At 37.5% G+C, this 15,710-nt stretch overlaps 1 protein-coding gene across 3 annotated transcripts in view; it reads right to left on the reverse strand.

Moving 5' to 3' along the window:
* The window catches only part of LOC136104295 (gamma-aminobutyric acid receptor subunit pi-like), an 81,086-nt gene that overhangs the window by 9,120 nt on the left and 56,256 nt on the right, over nucleotides 1–15,710 (reverse strand). For all 3 annotated transcript variants that reach the window (XM_071812034.1, XM_071812033.1, XM_065843121.2), the window contains 3 exons: nucleotides 15,129–15,266; nucleotides 5,222–5,374; nucleotides 4,190–4,383 (listed from right to left, as the gene is read on the reverse strand). In XM_071812034.1, the coding sequence (XP_071668135.1) occupies nucleotides 4,190–4,383; nucleotides 5,222–5,374; nucleotides 15,129–15,266 (485 nt within the window). The remainder of the gene's footprint in view (nucleotides 1–4,189; nucleotides 4,384–5,221; nucleotides 5,375–15,128; nucleotides 15,267–15,710) is intronic.

A 15,710-nucleotide genomic window follows, 5' to 3' on the forward strand; every position in this document is an offset into this window, starting at 1 on the left:
CCAGGGTACTTGTAGACAACGCAATTCTTGAGCCTTTCTTCATCTAAAATTAGTGACGTCCTTGAAAATTGAAGTGGAGTCTGGACAATGTCCTCAGACTGCTGTGAATCAGTGAAGCAGAACAGATGGAGCTAGAAAAGGGGATTATTACTGCTGTTCATTTCCAATTTACAAAAAAAAAAAAAAAGCCAGTGTATTTTATTTGAGAGAGATAAACGTAGCTCAACACAACGTGCCATCCTAAAAATACACTTGACTACAAAACCTCACTCATCCCCCACCTACCCTCCCGCAGCTACATAAGGATTTTGAAACCAAAGGCCAGGATAAAAATCTCCCTATATAGCATTAAGAAGATCAATCCATAAAATTCCAGTCAGGACCTTAAACAATGCCCAGGGTAGTACTAAAACTCAAACCTGGAGTTTTACTTGGGGCCTAACTCTGTTATAAATACCAAGCTCTTCTGCTTCAAAAAGTTAAGGCAAGCGAGGGAAGTGCTGGAGGTCGCAGCGGAGCCTTTGTTAGCAGCACCCGGCACTTGAAACAAGGCACCGGCTAAACAGCCTAATGAATGCGCTCAGTGCTTCAAAAGTTAATATAATGAAGAAACCTTTCAGAAGAGTCATGACATCTTTCCCCTGCTCTCATTTTTTTGAAAGGGAAAAAAGAGCAAAACAACATCTATACTTGAATACTGGCAGGATTTGGGGCGTTATTTGTTGTAAGAGTCTATTTGTCTCTTGGGTAGGGCTGGCTAACAGTTGTACAGAATCACTTTTACTGCAGAGCATGAAAGGACATTGCGTACGTGTCATTTTTCTTTTCGCACAACTTCACGTGAACAATTCGCAGGAGGCTGGTGCTTTATTAGACTGTTATTAACTCCTTTCTACTCCCCAAGAGGCAGTTATAACTTAAGCAGAAAATACTGTATATGGTGCAGATATACTCGATTCTGTTTGCAGTGTTACAAGGCAGGGTTTTCACAGAACAGAGACAATTTTACAGAAGAAGTGCTCTATCACATTGCTTGAAAATGAGAAATCTAGTCTAGAATAGAACAACCGCTGCTAACTTATAAAAAACCCACAGTCTTATAAACTGAGACTATCAACGGACTTTTCCAGCTCACTGTGGAGAACTGGATGTGATGAAAGATTAAGCTGGTTTACATTGTAGAAAAAAAAATGTATTGCAAGTGTTCAACTGTGGCTTTGATATGAAATGTCACACTGAGGTTTCCCTGGATTCCAGCTGTCAATGAGGAAATGGCAGCTGGCACCAAGGACTCTGTTTGGATACAAAATCAGCAGCATCCACAAAAGTTACTGTACATCACCCAAAAAGCACTGTATATAGCACCTGTTACTGTGGCTGCTGTTTATATTAACTGAAATGTTTGCTGACATCTAACAGAACTGAGGAAAGTAGTCACTCCCATTGAATAATAAAGCTGCTCAAGATTAAAAATATTTCAACCTAGAGTGTTGCACAAATGGAGCCTATGCAGCGTTCAGGAAGACTGAACGATGCTTGCACAGCAATGCCATGTAGGCAGAACACTGCCCTTGAAACCTTATTTTCAGTTTTCAAACTTTCCTCATTTCTGACCAAAAGGAAGAGGTTTAGGCGAAAGACAGATCAAGGTCAAAGAGAATTTCTCTGGTTTGTAGGAGAGTACAATTCACATCTTTGTAGAAAAGAAAATAAAACTCAGGATTTTGGAGGGGAAACCTCTCCATTTATGCAGTCGATGTGAATGGGACATTTTGTTTGACCTTCTTTGCAGCAGGTTCTTCTCTGCCTTTGCCATTAACTTCGAAGCTGTCTCTGTGGGTCCTGGTTCATGTGATGTGAGACACTGCAAGAGTGTGGATGTGATGAGCTCTTTTACCAGTTTATATTCTAAACTAGACACCCCAAAGGCTTCAAAGGAACAAGATAGTCTAGTATCTAACTGCTTTAAAGAGCAAACCAGAAAGCAAACCAGTACAATTGATTCCTATACAAGGCAGAGGGTTACATTTTCAATTCACTTCCTACATTTATTTACACAATTCTGAGTGCAAATTTAGTATCAGCTCTCATATGAGAATACAAAATTGGGAAGTGAGGTTTCTAATTAACTCAAGTCCACAAGAGAATACGATAATGAGAAGAACACATTTAAGGTGATGATATTCATACAGAAATTTGTGAAGCACCTGCTAGGCAGTGACATGTGATTTTAGCTGCTACTTCTGTCCTTGCAACATTTTCGTTTTCACAGTGAGAAATGAGAAATACAAGCCAAGTGTGCTGTCCATGGCACCCCACTCAGTAAGCAGCGCTTGTCCTTGGCTACAGTAGGTAAAGGACACGGCAGGCATTTTCCTTATTCTGCAAAGTCTTGAGCTGATCTAGGAGCAGCCAACTGCCACTTCCCTTATGTATTTGTGTGGGCAAGAAGTGAGTTGGACACCTGAAGGATAGCAAAAGGCAGAAATGTGCCTGCAGTGATAGAACATCCCTTTCAGTCATTAAGTCCATCACAAAACTGTACCTTAAGGGTTTCTCCCTTCCTCATTTTAAAGCTACCTCCACTTACTTCATGTCTTTCCAGTCTTTGAGTTCCCATGTCTGCCCCATCTGCAAGCACTAGTACGTGTGCTCCACATGAAAGGGAATCTGACAGAGGTAGGCAAAGGCAAGGGCAGTCGTAAAAGCCCTTCACAGATCCAAAGATGCTTAATCATCCAAGGACTGAAACATTTTATTTTCTCTACCCAAACCTCCAATAAGCTTTTTTTCTGCTCTATGAGCAAAATGCCAACCACTTACTTCACAAGATGGATATGCTCAGAGGGAATTGCAACTGATACTACTCTGCCAAGAAAAATAACTTTTCAGACTTTCCACTCAAATCCTCATTCAAAGTGACTGTTTGCCCATTTGCAGACATTCCACCATTAGATGATGTTTTTTAAAACCCACTGAGTGGCTAAGCTTTGTGTCCATTTTTCAGTCCTTCTCCATACACCTAGATCTAATTATGGCTTTGAATATATTCCTGTGCATTTACAGAACCTCTCTCTTATCCAAACAGCCAAAATCCCATATTAATTGTTGAATTATGTAGGCATTCCAAAAAAGAAAAAAAAAAAAAAAAAGACATCTTGGTTGATCTCATTGTTTTTAGGCTTCTCCACTGGAACTCAATATCCTGTTTCTTGACCCTACCTAAAAGCTTTGCTTAGGCATTTGGGATGCTCTGTTCTGGTTTAGCTTAAATAGTTGACAATCTTTCTTCTTCTGGCTGTCTATCCCTACAGTACTCAACCAAACTTCTTCCTGCTTTTTTTTTTTATTTTCACTTTCTATGTTTTACTTTTTTCTATTTGTCCAGAAATTTCAGAAGCTGATTTAAATTTTCTTTTCTATCATGCATATTAGATTCAGTTCTGTAATTAAAAGCTGCAAGACAATCAGCTTCTCACTGCTTATGAAAGTAGTGCTAAACACTGGAGATGGAAGATGTGACAAAACTTCTTCATGAATCTGTCCCAATTATTTCAGCAAGACGACAATTTCACAGTATTTCAGAGTTGTGAGAAGCTCATTAGGGCAGCAAAAAATGCTGCTGTAATAATGATGCAGAACAGAAAGTGTATCCCAGTCTGAGCTTCAGCTGCAGCTGTTGAAAGAGAAGGGGTAAGTGGAAGGCTACAGTGATCCAATACACCTAACACAAGAAGTTAGTAAACTGATTCAAGTACCATGCATTTGCAGAGGGTTTAATAAACAAAATGTGATAAAATATTTCTTTTTTTTTTTTTTTCTGTACTGCAATAAGATCAAGTCACTGAGCTCAGTCTGATTTTTGAACTGTTAAGTACGTGTACACCAGTGCTGGGGAGACAATTGCCCTTGATTTTTGTGATACATCTAGCATATTGCTTGATAAACGGGCATAAAATCCATGCCAAAAAAGAGTATTATTACAGATGGATGTTTCAGTTTGTTTGATATATTCCAAAAAGCTCCAGGTATACAAATAATTTTTCTTTTACTCAAGGTTATTTTGTTTTCACTGTCCGTAGTCTAAACTTCCTTAAACATGTTTACTGTTAGTGCTAAGATAAATCATTCTCTTTAGCAGGTATAATTGAATCTGTTTTGTAGGGAAACAATAAAATTATTAAAGTACCTTTGGAAGTTCCTTTGAACTGAGTCGATGCAGAGTGCAGAAATGAGCCACAGCATACTCTAACAGTGCTCCAAAGATGAAACTGAAGCAGATGCCGAGGTACACATCAATTGCCTTAATAAAGCAATTAGCATTTGGGAGCGAAGTCCTGGATCCCATCATCAGCGTTGTCATAGTAAGGACTGTGGTAACACCTGTGGAATGCAAACATCTAAGTTCTGAGAAAACATGTATAGCAATGGCGCCCTTTACTGCAAGGGCCCTGCTACAAGAAAAGTTTTTCCTGGCTCTGTGAACTCCTAGTATGCCACAAAATTTAATGTGTCATGTTTTGGAATAAGACTTTCAAATGAACTTGTGATTCTGAAGTTAAATGCTTATAAACACTCATAAAAAATGTTTGTAATGCTGAGAAGACTGGAAATTAACATTAGAGGGATTTTGGTGCCATAGAATGCATATTTCTGGTTAACACATTATTATTGCAATACTATGCAAACGCTCAGCACAGTTGCCGCTGGCCTCATTTGATGTGAAATCTTTCTTCCCTATTCTGTAGAAGTGTTTTTCCCACACCACCTGCAGTCAGATCAGAACTGATTTGCATTCTTTCCCTTTCATAATATCCTTTATTTGAAATTAATTATATTTAATCTCTTATAATCCTCTTATTATTCATGTGTTAATTAGTATGTATCATTAGACCTCACAAAAGCCTCACAATTCTGTCTGTGCATGCCATGTGTTTGGAAATGTTGAAATTATTTCCAAAATGACTGAGATTTTTCATTTGCTTTCAGCAGCCTCCCCTGCCTTTAAGTCTCCTGCAGCTCCCAAAGACATTCTTAGTTAAAGAATAGCAAGGTTTTAAGGAGAGTCTGCATGATGTACTGCAGATGACAAGCCAGAAAAGCAATTCCACAAACATCTGAAGTGTTTGCAACTTCTGGAAATGGATGCCATATACATGCAATAAAGAAAGCATCTTAATGATCCAACTGTTTGTTTGTTTCCTTCTGTTTTGCTTCTCACCTATGCAGATTCTGGCTGGAACTGAAGACTGGCTTATCCAAAATGATACCCAGGAGAGCACAACCAGTAGGATTGATGGTACATATGTTTCTAGTATGAAATACAAGATGTTTCTCTTGAGTTCAAAGTGAAACACTAGTTTTGGGTAATGTCCTGTGGAAAAAGCAGGAAAAAAAAATAGTGAATGTTCAATTCATAAGAAGTCCTTTAAATTATCAACCTGTATTACTTTTGTCTATCACAATGCAACAAAAGCCTAACAAGTTTGAAAAAAATTAAACACTGCGCTGAAAAATTCTGTTATGATGGGTCTAAATCGAACTGAAGGAAAAAATAAAAAAGGCATAACACCAAGTCAGTATATCTAGAGTTTCATGAGAGAAATGGAAATTCACTGAGGGTTAGTGAAGGAAAAAATAAACCCATCAATGTGTGGAAAGAATGATTCATTATACAACACAATGCAAGGAAATTTGAAATCATAAATGTATTTAGATGTGGCTACTCATAAGAATTACCACAATGAACTACAACATAAACTAACATAACAATCGTAACTTTATTAAGTTAGTATGGGTCCTTATCTTTAACTGCCTCAAATATCTGGTTTATTTTGCTTTTCATTTCCTATTGCTCAAGATATGGATCAAAGGTACATTCTCTGATACTGCTGACCTCCCTCTTATATTCGCCTTAAAAACAAGCAGTGTCTTTTCATCCTCACTATTTTTTTCTTTACATTAGTGCACTACAGTGTTTGAGCTGTTCTGAGCAGTATCACTGTTGCCGCACAAAGGATTTTCTTCTCAATTAGTGATTTGCAGAAGATGGAAGTTTGGGCCCACAGTCAAAGAGAGAATTGGGTTTCTTTAGGGAACAGCACACTAGTAAGCAGAGTCTGAATTTCATATCCAGCTCACTAACTGAGCAAAATTCGGCTATGCTTGGGCAACAGAAGTGCCAGATCTGAAACTGCTACCAGTTCAACAGATCAAAGTAAGGCAAAAGCTTGCTTTTTACTAACCTAAATGTACAAAACAGACTTCAAAATTAAGAGTTACAGTGTTTAAGTTTTAAAAATAGTATTTTAACAAAATTATTGAACCAGCATATCAGTAAGAGAGTAATGTTTGAATACACTTTGGTGAGATAGCTTTGGCTTCATCTCTTTTAATCCAACAAATTATGATCTACAGGACCTGTATTTGTTTCCAGTGCTGAGTGCTGTGAGTCAGGACAAAACTACAGAACAGTGAATGCACTTTAGCAACAATATATGCATGGACAGGTTATTTGTACATCCCTCAGGTGCACTGTGAGACATGGAATCAAAGAATACTTTTAGAAGCTTGAAATGCAAGTAATGGATGCCAGGAAATGTCTTCTTGCTTCTAGGCTTGAAAATGGATAGCAAAATTTTCATTTTTAAAAGTATTGTATAAATTGCATCCAAAGAAAAATAAGGTTTCATAGAACTCTAAAAATCAGAAAGAGTCACTAGATTATGTAGTCTGACCCTAATCACAAATCATTAAATTTACCCAATTATTCCTTGCATTGAACTCAGTCACTTTGATTGAAACAGAGTCTACCTTTTACACAGACCTCTACATTTGATCTAAGAATATTTAGACATGCAGCATTCACCATTTCTCTCAGTAATCTGTTACAATTATTAAAATCATTCTGTTAAAAATGAATGCCTGATTTCTAATTGTAATCTGATTTCAGCTGTCTACCATGTTGACTCTGACTTTTCACTAGTGGACTAAATAGTCATTTGGTAGTCAGCTCTTTCTCCTGCTGAAAGAACAAACACACTGTAATTAGAGTTCTACTTTTTTGTTCAATATAATGTGGTCTTTGAGTTTCTGACTGACAGAAAAAAAAAAGGATACAAAGACAAGACAGTAGATCCTTAACTCTCTCCATGAGGCAGGAGATGATTTATACTGTTATCATCATTTCTATGTGAAAAGAGGAACATTACGTTAGTGTACCACATCAATACTGTGATTCTTACCAATACAATTGTTTCAGTAATTTTACCCACCAAAATTGATTTTAAGTGTACGCAGACCAAGGTAAAGCACTCAAAAGTTAGGAAATGTAAAACTTACAGTCAACTGTGCAACATTACTTCAGTCTGTATAATAAAAGACTATAGCATAAAGCATATTTAGGGATTTTAAATCTGTGCTTCCTAGTGTGCAAGAGCAAGCATTTAAAACCTTAATAAAAATTGTTAAGGATTTTATTAATTTTGCTTGCAATCTTCTTGGCTGCTTTTTAGCTAGAACTCAGACTAGATACTTTTAAAGAGAAAGACAAGATTTTTCTCTGCAGTGTTTGTACTTGGAACAGTCATTACTGTGGCATGGTTGCACCTAGCACATGAAGGACCATGGCACAGCCACCAGGAGGGAAGGGTGTCAACCCTGAGCTCATGTGAGGGTGCAAAGGGTGCAAACCATCAGCACAAAACTGAATCCTCCACAGAAGTCATTTGTCTTGTCTTTCTGTACTGATCAAGGGGAAAGATGTGGTGCCATGTACCCAGCAAAGGAGGGTGAAGAGACTGGACTGTGCTTCCTGCAGGTATCACAGGCACTTGGGTACTGCTGTGGTTCAGCCTTAGAGTTTGTCTTTAAGAATGAAAACTCTGAAATAGCCAATACATAATAGCTGTCCAGCAATACCCTCTCCTTTTTAGCACCCTACAACGGAATCTCCATTCAGCTTAGTATAAAAGCCAAGTGGGTACATAGGAAGTTAGTTCAAAATATCAAATTTGAAAGTCACACTTTGCCACTTCGCTGCAATTACCAAATGTAGACGAGATCTCTGACTGTACCTGTGCTCTTCTGTGTTATTTTTCCTGGTGGCAGAAATTTTTGAAGTAATGTGGACAACAAAGAAAGATAGAGATGTAACAGCTTATAGCTGAGTAGTTTTTTGGGGAACAAAGAAAAGGAATTTCTCTAACCTTAGGACTTCCAGCTTGGCAAAATCCAAAGGCACATCATGGACATTATAATAATAATGTCAGCATTTCTCTAAAGAGTTCAGAAGAGCTTTTATAATGGAAATTTTGAAGCAAACTATATATAGAATTCATATGAGCTCCTTCTGTAATAAATTGAAGAAAGTAGTCAAGAAAATGTATGCAATGCATACTTATCATGCTAAAGAAATGAGCAATGGGAGAAAACAAAGACAGGGGAATATTGTAGCATTTTTTCCTCTACACTCTGCCCATACCAAAAGTTATCATCTTTAGAAAGAAACAGATTTGCTGCTCCTGTTACGTGAGTTGTATATGAGATAGCAATGCTGTATCTCATTGCCTTTGATTTGTACATCTGACACTGCTGTGCCATCAGTAAGATCAAAACTGAAACAGCTTCATATAATCCTAGTCCTGGCTTTACCAGAGTCAACTCAAGCACAGCTCATTAACTCCTCAAAACTGTCAGGTTCACCCCTTCCTTGAGTCTTATTGACCACAAAAATGCTTGCATTAAAATGAGAAGATTCGTTTTCTTTCAAGTTTCTGGTCCATGATGGATGCCACCTCAGTGTGTAAATGTTCTGATTTAAATTTGGTAATGTGGCAGAAATAATATCTGTGCAGATACCTAACTCTGCAGTAAAGGCATATTGTTAGCACTTACCAAAGTATCAAATTACTCGGTTTAACAGCTTCTCAGATGAATCTGGACCTAAATGACTGTCAGTACACATACTCTAAACCCACCATAATGTGAGGTATTCTACTTGGTCACCTCATAATGAAAGAAGATTAAATCGAGTTACTCAGGGTTTATAAAATTTACTAGAGGGCAGAAGTACAAAACTGGACAGTAGCTCTAGCTTGTGGATGAAGAACAACTCTAGATAGCAGACTATCGTCTCATACCTACTGTAACTCTCTCTACTCCTTTAAAAAAAATAAAAAAGTAGAAAGAGTTGAAAGAAACAAAATTTCAGTTGTTTTCAGGTGCCTACTTTTGTTTCAGGATCAAAAATTATATCAGCATAGACTCTGAGTAGTTAAGTAGGTGTAGGTCTAGGGCAAATCTTTCTGAAGGGAAGAAAAGTTATTTTATTCCTTTTTATACCTTGCCTTTGAAGTTAGACTATTGGCTTCTAAAAGCAATATTCTAATTTATTCTAATTTATCTGACACTTTGTACAGACCTTGCCATTATACTGATGATTTTGTTAACACTGACTGTTGCTGCACTGCCTGAGAAGTAGATATAACTTAAACAGGCTTCCTTATCACGCTAGGATTAAAAACAAAAACAAAACAAAACAAACAAAAAACCCACAAACGAGTATTTTTCTGCGGTGTCTGTTCCCAGCTGATGGCAGAACACTGCATCTCTGCTCTTTCCCGCTGCCCTCTGACCAGCGGACAGTCACAGCAGAGGCACCTGAAGGTAGGACAAATGCTCTACAAACACTGTCAGCAGTTCCTAACTTCCACTCAACCGTTCCAGGATGGGAGCATCTTCCCCCCAGTTACTTTCTGTGTTCTTTTTGATGAACTCTACTCCAGTAAAAGACTACTCCACATGACTTTTTATGTAAGAAGCACTCTGGTGTCCTGCACAGGGCTGTGCAGTCAGGCACAAAGAGCACATTCCACTCTGTTATGAATTATGTATGCCTAAGCCCTTGGGTGCCAGCTAAAATGTGTGATGCACATCTCACACAAGCGCATCAGTATAACTCTTCCAATGCATCATTTTCTTCTCTTCTTGCACAATTTAAGGGCACAGTACAGGAAAGCTTTAAATAGCATTTTACTGCCTTAACTATGTGCTGAAAATATAGTTTTCAGTATGCAATTTTTTATCGCTTGTTTGCAATGAACACATGCATTAAGGAATTGGTAGCATCGCCATTTTTACCCAACAAATATGTTGTGCAACTGAAATACAATTCTTTGACTGTTGTAGGATACTAAGGGTGTCAATATACATGATTAATATGTTATCACAGCTCCTTTGTCCCTCCCTCAGAGAACAGTCGCCTTCAGTCAAGATTTCACAAACTATCTCTTTCCCTACTTGTTCTTCAGAGGTGAACTAAAGGAAACGAAAGATCAGGACAGGCTTCTCAACATGTGCTTCATCTTCATTAAAGTGTTTTACAAAAAATGAGTTTGAAATCCAAATTTGAAATCAAGAATTGAAATCCAAAAAAGAATGAAACAAACTCTTTCATGTAGTGTTTGTATACAGATATGTTTATCCACTTAGTTTAGGTATTAAAACACAAAACAAAACAAAACAAAACTAACAAAACAAATTATGCCACAGAAAGTTTTCCAAGTCCTGTGTATTTCTGTCTATACTACAAAGAACTTCCCAGAAGTTATCTTAATATTAATTCCATTAATTGCATTTCCACATGATTTTATGTTACTGTAACTTTTTCAATGCATTTTCCAAAACTGTTTTCTTTCTAAACTGTTCTACAGAAGTCTCACAAAAACAACTAATGATGGAAAACCTTTCAACATCAATTCAAGGGGAAAATCTTGGTTAAAAAGAGTGACTATATGGGCTCAGGTAGGTAACTTGAACGTATATATATGGTAACAGCTACATATGCATACGTAGCTGCTTGAATCTTAGTTGAGACTGGCCAAGACTCACTAGATAAGATTATACTAAATACAGTTCTGAGATTGTTTGTAAGCCCTGTATGGCAAAGAAGATGTTCTCAGAAATAACAATTTGTGAGCAATTACAGATTTTTAAAGAACTGATGAAGAGAAGGAATAAAGTTACTTGGTGTACAATACCTGAAAAAATAAAATAAAATAAAATAAAATCCTAGAAAAGTTTCATTATTAACTAAGAAATCTCCTGGGCCTTGGGAAAGTGCAGATGGGCCTGTAGGACAAAGCAAGGTAACGCTTCTATTTTGAGAGAAAGAGACTGTGTCTGATGAACACTCTGTGTAGGAGTCTGTTATATTTATAGTCTTAGACACCCTTCAGAATTTATACATAGTTTATATACTTTTCGATTTTCAGATCACTCATGATAAATGAGAGCAACTCATCAATGGCTTAGTCCTGACCTCCCACCTAAGAAGCCAATAACGTGGAGTGGCCAGGGGTCAGAAGAGTTTCAACACTGTATAGCTAAACGAGGTCTGACAAGGCCTCTAGCATAAGGAGGTTAAAGCGGGATTTGTGATAGACATTAAAATCCTGGCAGTGACTGCAGACAAGGAACAGCAGCCTTTTTCAAGAGGCAAATGTCTTGTCTTAGTGCATCAAGGAGAGGAGACTGACTTTATGCTTTTGTTTCTCCTTTCCCTCTGTTCTGCCAAAATAATACCATTTAAATATGCTGTTTTGCTGACTTCATGGTTTTCTAAGTGGGGAAGTGCACTGAGAGCCCTGACTGCCTAGCATAATTCTCCCTGCCCTCCAGGCTGGGGCTGAAGACTTGGCAGGAAGATTGCAGTAGTTAGAGCAAGACTTCAGGAAAGTTGCCAGCCAGAAGAAAAGCTATTGACAGCCAATTAGCCTCAAGTATTAAATTACTTTTTGACGCTTTCTCCAATTACTAATGTTAATTGAGATTAATCAGCTATCGCTTGCTGTGAAAATAGAAGCATTTATCAAGTGGGAACACATGGGGTCTGTCCTGTGACCAGTACTGCTCACAAAAAACAACATGACATACCAAGTGTCTTTTAAGAGAGGAGTGTCAGCACATTAGAGAACAGTATTACAGTCCAAAATTATCTCGACGACTATCAGCCTGAGGAAAACAAAAACAAGTAAAAAATACTACACTCAGATGGGAATTACTAGCTCCCAAACAGAGCATAGGGAATATGTGGCTACAGGGCAATAGAGCAGCTGGATTACTGGAGAAGGAATCACAATCTGAACAAGGTCAAAAATGCACAACAATTTTCTGCAAGAAAAGCAAATATCAACCCAGAATGGATAAAGAAGAACAGAATTCATGAAATGCATTACGTAAACTCTTCCCTCTATGGAGGATTTCTGATGGGAACACGGTACCCATTTTTCGGTGCTGCACATCAGCAAAGATATGAGCAATTTGAAGGAGAACAATAGCAAAGACGGGAGATTTAGAAACTGTACTAATTAAAAAGAGGGAAAGTGTTGGTCTGAGAAAAGATACATCTATCCTGAAACAGTGAAAGGGCAGACAAAAAATAGCAGGAAATTTGTCTTCTATATCCACATAATGGGTTTGAAATGCATCAAGGGAGATCAAGATTAGACATGAGGAAAATATGCATGTGATAATCACCAGAAAAAAGTCATCTAGGGAGGATGAAGCAGACACTTTGGAGGTTTGTCTGACCTACTCCTAGAAACATCTGTCAGGAAGCAGGCTGCAGACATAGATGACCTTGCCTTGCAACATGAGAATAGATTAAATGAATTCTTAAAGTGTATTTCAGCCTTATTTCTATGATTATTTACACAAAAATCTAGACTGTAACAGTCCTTCGTTGCTTTTATGTTTTTCCAATAAGAAAGACAAGCTTTTTATATCACTGTTTATTACTCTGAGAATGCAGGTGGTGCTGGCTATACTACTAAAATAAAAACCCAGCAGCCACTGATGCAGATGGTTTAGGTTTTGAGAGCACATCAGTGTATGCAGAATAAAGACTATAGTTAAAAGTGGTTCTAGCACTTAATTTACCCATGTCCAAAACAAAATCTGTACCAAAGTGAAAACAACACCAAACCCTAGCCAGCAACAGCATTCTAGCTAACATTACTTGAAGTGACTTACTATTATGTGATTCCTATTATGTGATACATGCTGTTCTATAAGAAAGATTGATTCACAATGTCCCTTTCTTAAATTTACTGAAGTTACTTATGCAGGAATTTTGCTGACTACATTTTAAATTTGGCTCTGTCAGTGGCTGTACATGAACTTGGGGGTTGCTTTGTTGTACAATATTTCACTTGCACAGCAGCTGTACCGTCTGTTCAAGTTCACAGAGTATTAAATCCTGATTGCTTTTTTTGCTGTGTTAGGAAATACTACACAGGGCTCTTTTCTCATCTTTAGCTTTAGCCTTTTGAATTGTAACTGTTATAAATTACTGATATTTATAAAGTAACTTGTTTATAAAATACTTTCAGATATATATTAATATTGATAAGGAAATGCAAAGTATAATTTTTTCCTTTCAAAATTGGTTACATAGTTCCATTATCTCGTTACTTTTTTTTCTTTTAACATGGGCTAGAGTAGGCACAGCTTTCCTTAAAAAATTAACAACTGTAGAAAATAGCACCTAATTCATATGACGCAATAGAAAATTAAGAGGATTATAAGATTTCATTTCAAAAGTACTGCATAGTACTTGATAACATGTCTTTGAACAGGAGAATTGAAACAAGCAGATGTGGGAAATTCTAATAGAATTAAGTTGCATGTGTTAAAAAAAATGTATCATTAAATGCGGCTTTTGATTTTATACATATGATTCCTGCCAACATAAAGGGAGGAAGACAGCATCATTTACTGAAAAGAAGAGCACAGCTCATTTGATCATGCTTCTTCAGTTATAAGTGGAAATTGGTTTTATTCTATTTCATAAAAAAAACATATTTTTTTTTTCTTTCAATTTAGAGCCTAGACTCTATGATAGAAGGTGGTAAGAATTAAGCAGGTTTCCTCTTCCTCTTTCCTGTATGGTGAACAGGTCCTAATACTCTTCTGGGTAGAGCAGCACTAAAGGATTATTCTCCTTTGATTGAACCTGATGTTGCTTACCCAGAAGCTGTAAAGAGGAGGAAGGCAAGCAGATGTCACTTACGTAAGTAGCAAGATAGCTTGTGATCCTGGAGCCTGCTAGTATGTATTTCATTTCTACTTTTATATCCATTGAGAGAACTTTGACTTTTACCCTGATTCAATACCTGAAAGTAGATGGCAAAGTTTCCCTGTGTTGAATCATTAAAGCAGAAATACCCAACAATGGAATAGAAAACTATATTTCTATGATGCAGCATTAGTCGCATATCTTCCGGTGAAGCTATAGCTTTGAAGGATGTGTATGTCTTCATTTAAAGATCACTTTTTCAGCTGGCGCACTGACTCGAGCGGAAGGGAAACCGAGTATACAGTGAAGAACAGCAATGAAGGGTGTAAGCATAACTCAGAGCACAAAGCAGGTTTGGAAGGTCTTGAACTCTCTGAAATCCCGTTTGAAAATAAACAGGAGCAGACACTTTCATGATGTTAAGTTCTGCAGTTAGAAGAAACTTCCTACAGCAGTTTCCTAAGATCAGCAGGTCTGCAGAAATGCTTCAGTGGAACCTCAGGCCAGGCAACGTCCTCTGCTGCCCACCAGGCTGGACACAGGCTGCTGCGGACAACGAGCAGCTCCCACAAGCACTAGGCATGAAAACCAATTTCTTGCAGTTTAAAAGTTCCCAGCATATTCACAGAAATTTCCATGGCTGAATAGGGGCTTTTGACTCGCCTAATAAAGCTAGAGTGGTTACCTCCAGGAAAGCTGGGAACTGTTCCTAGCTGGTCCCTCTCCAATTTAAATACCCAAATTACAGGCTCTTCTTCTTTCACAAGAGCTCTCCCTGACATTACATGGAAGAATTAGTACATCTCTTCTTTATCATTCTTTAGATAATGTGTAGCCTCCAAGAAAATGCTCAAAAATTCTCAACATTTACATTAGCTGGGTCTCTGCTGGCAACATCTGGAAAAGTAGGTATGGTTTCAAGAATGTGATCTAGCAGGAGATGAAAACTGTCATCCTAAGAGAAAGCAATGTACTCAGTTCCTTAACGCTGCTCTGTTCCCAGAGCCATATTCTAAACTGTACCTAGAAAGTGTTAGAAGGGTGTTCTTACCTGTCTCGTATACTGCTTCAGATACCGAAGTAAAGTGATCTTCTACTGTGTATTGTGCCAGTCGGAGTGTGTCCAAACCTCGAACTGAATCATTTCCTCTAGTCCAGTAAAACATGACATCATTGATATTATAACCCCCTGTAGTGATACACAAGCCAACAAAAGTGTTTATTTTACACAATAATTAATCTGTGTTGAGCACACTTATGGTTCATCTGTCTCTTATTTCTCTGTCTGAAAGCACAATTAGACATAAAAAATGACAATTCTTGGCAGAACATAATGCCTATTTGCAACAAAACTCCCAATAACATAGTAAGTCTTGTCATTAAAAAGCTGAATTTTTGGAATTGGTCTTTTTTATATATTTTATTCAGTAGAGACAACAGAAGCTAATAAAATAGATTAGTACCACATGGTATTCTAAAGGCAAAAGCTATTAAGCTTTAAATATGTTTTTTATGAATTATAGTACTGCCAGCATTTGGACTGAACATTAAGTGTGCTCTTTGTCGCATGCCAGGCAGCTGTTTGTCGATGCTGTGCGTTTGATCCTCTTTCCTGTAGAAACGAAGGGGTGAG

The sequence above is a fragment of the Patagioenas fasciata genome, chromosome 8 (assembly GCF_037038585.1).
Source record: "Patagioenas fasciata isolate bPatFas1 chromosome 8, bPatFas1.hap1, whole genome shotgun sequence".
Taxonomy (NCBI): Eukaryota; Metazoa; Chordata; class Aves; order Columbiformes; family Columbidae; genus Patagioenas; species Patagioenas fasciata.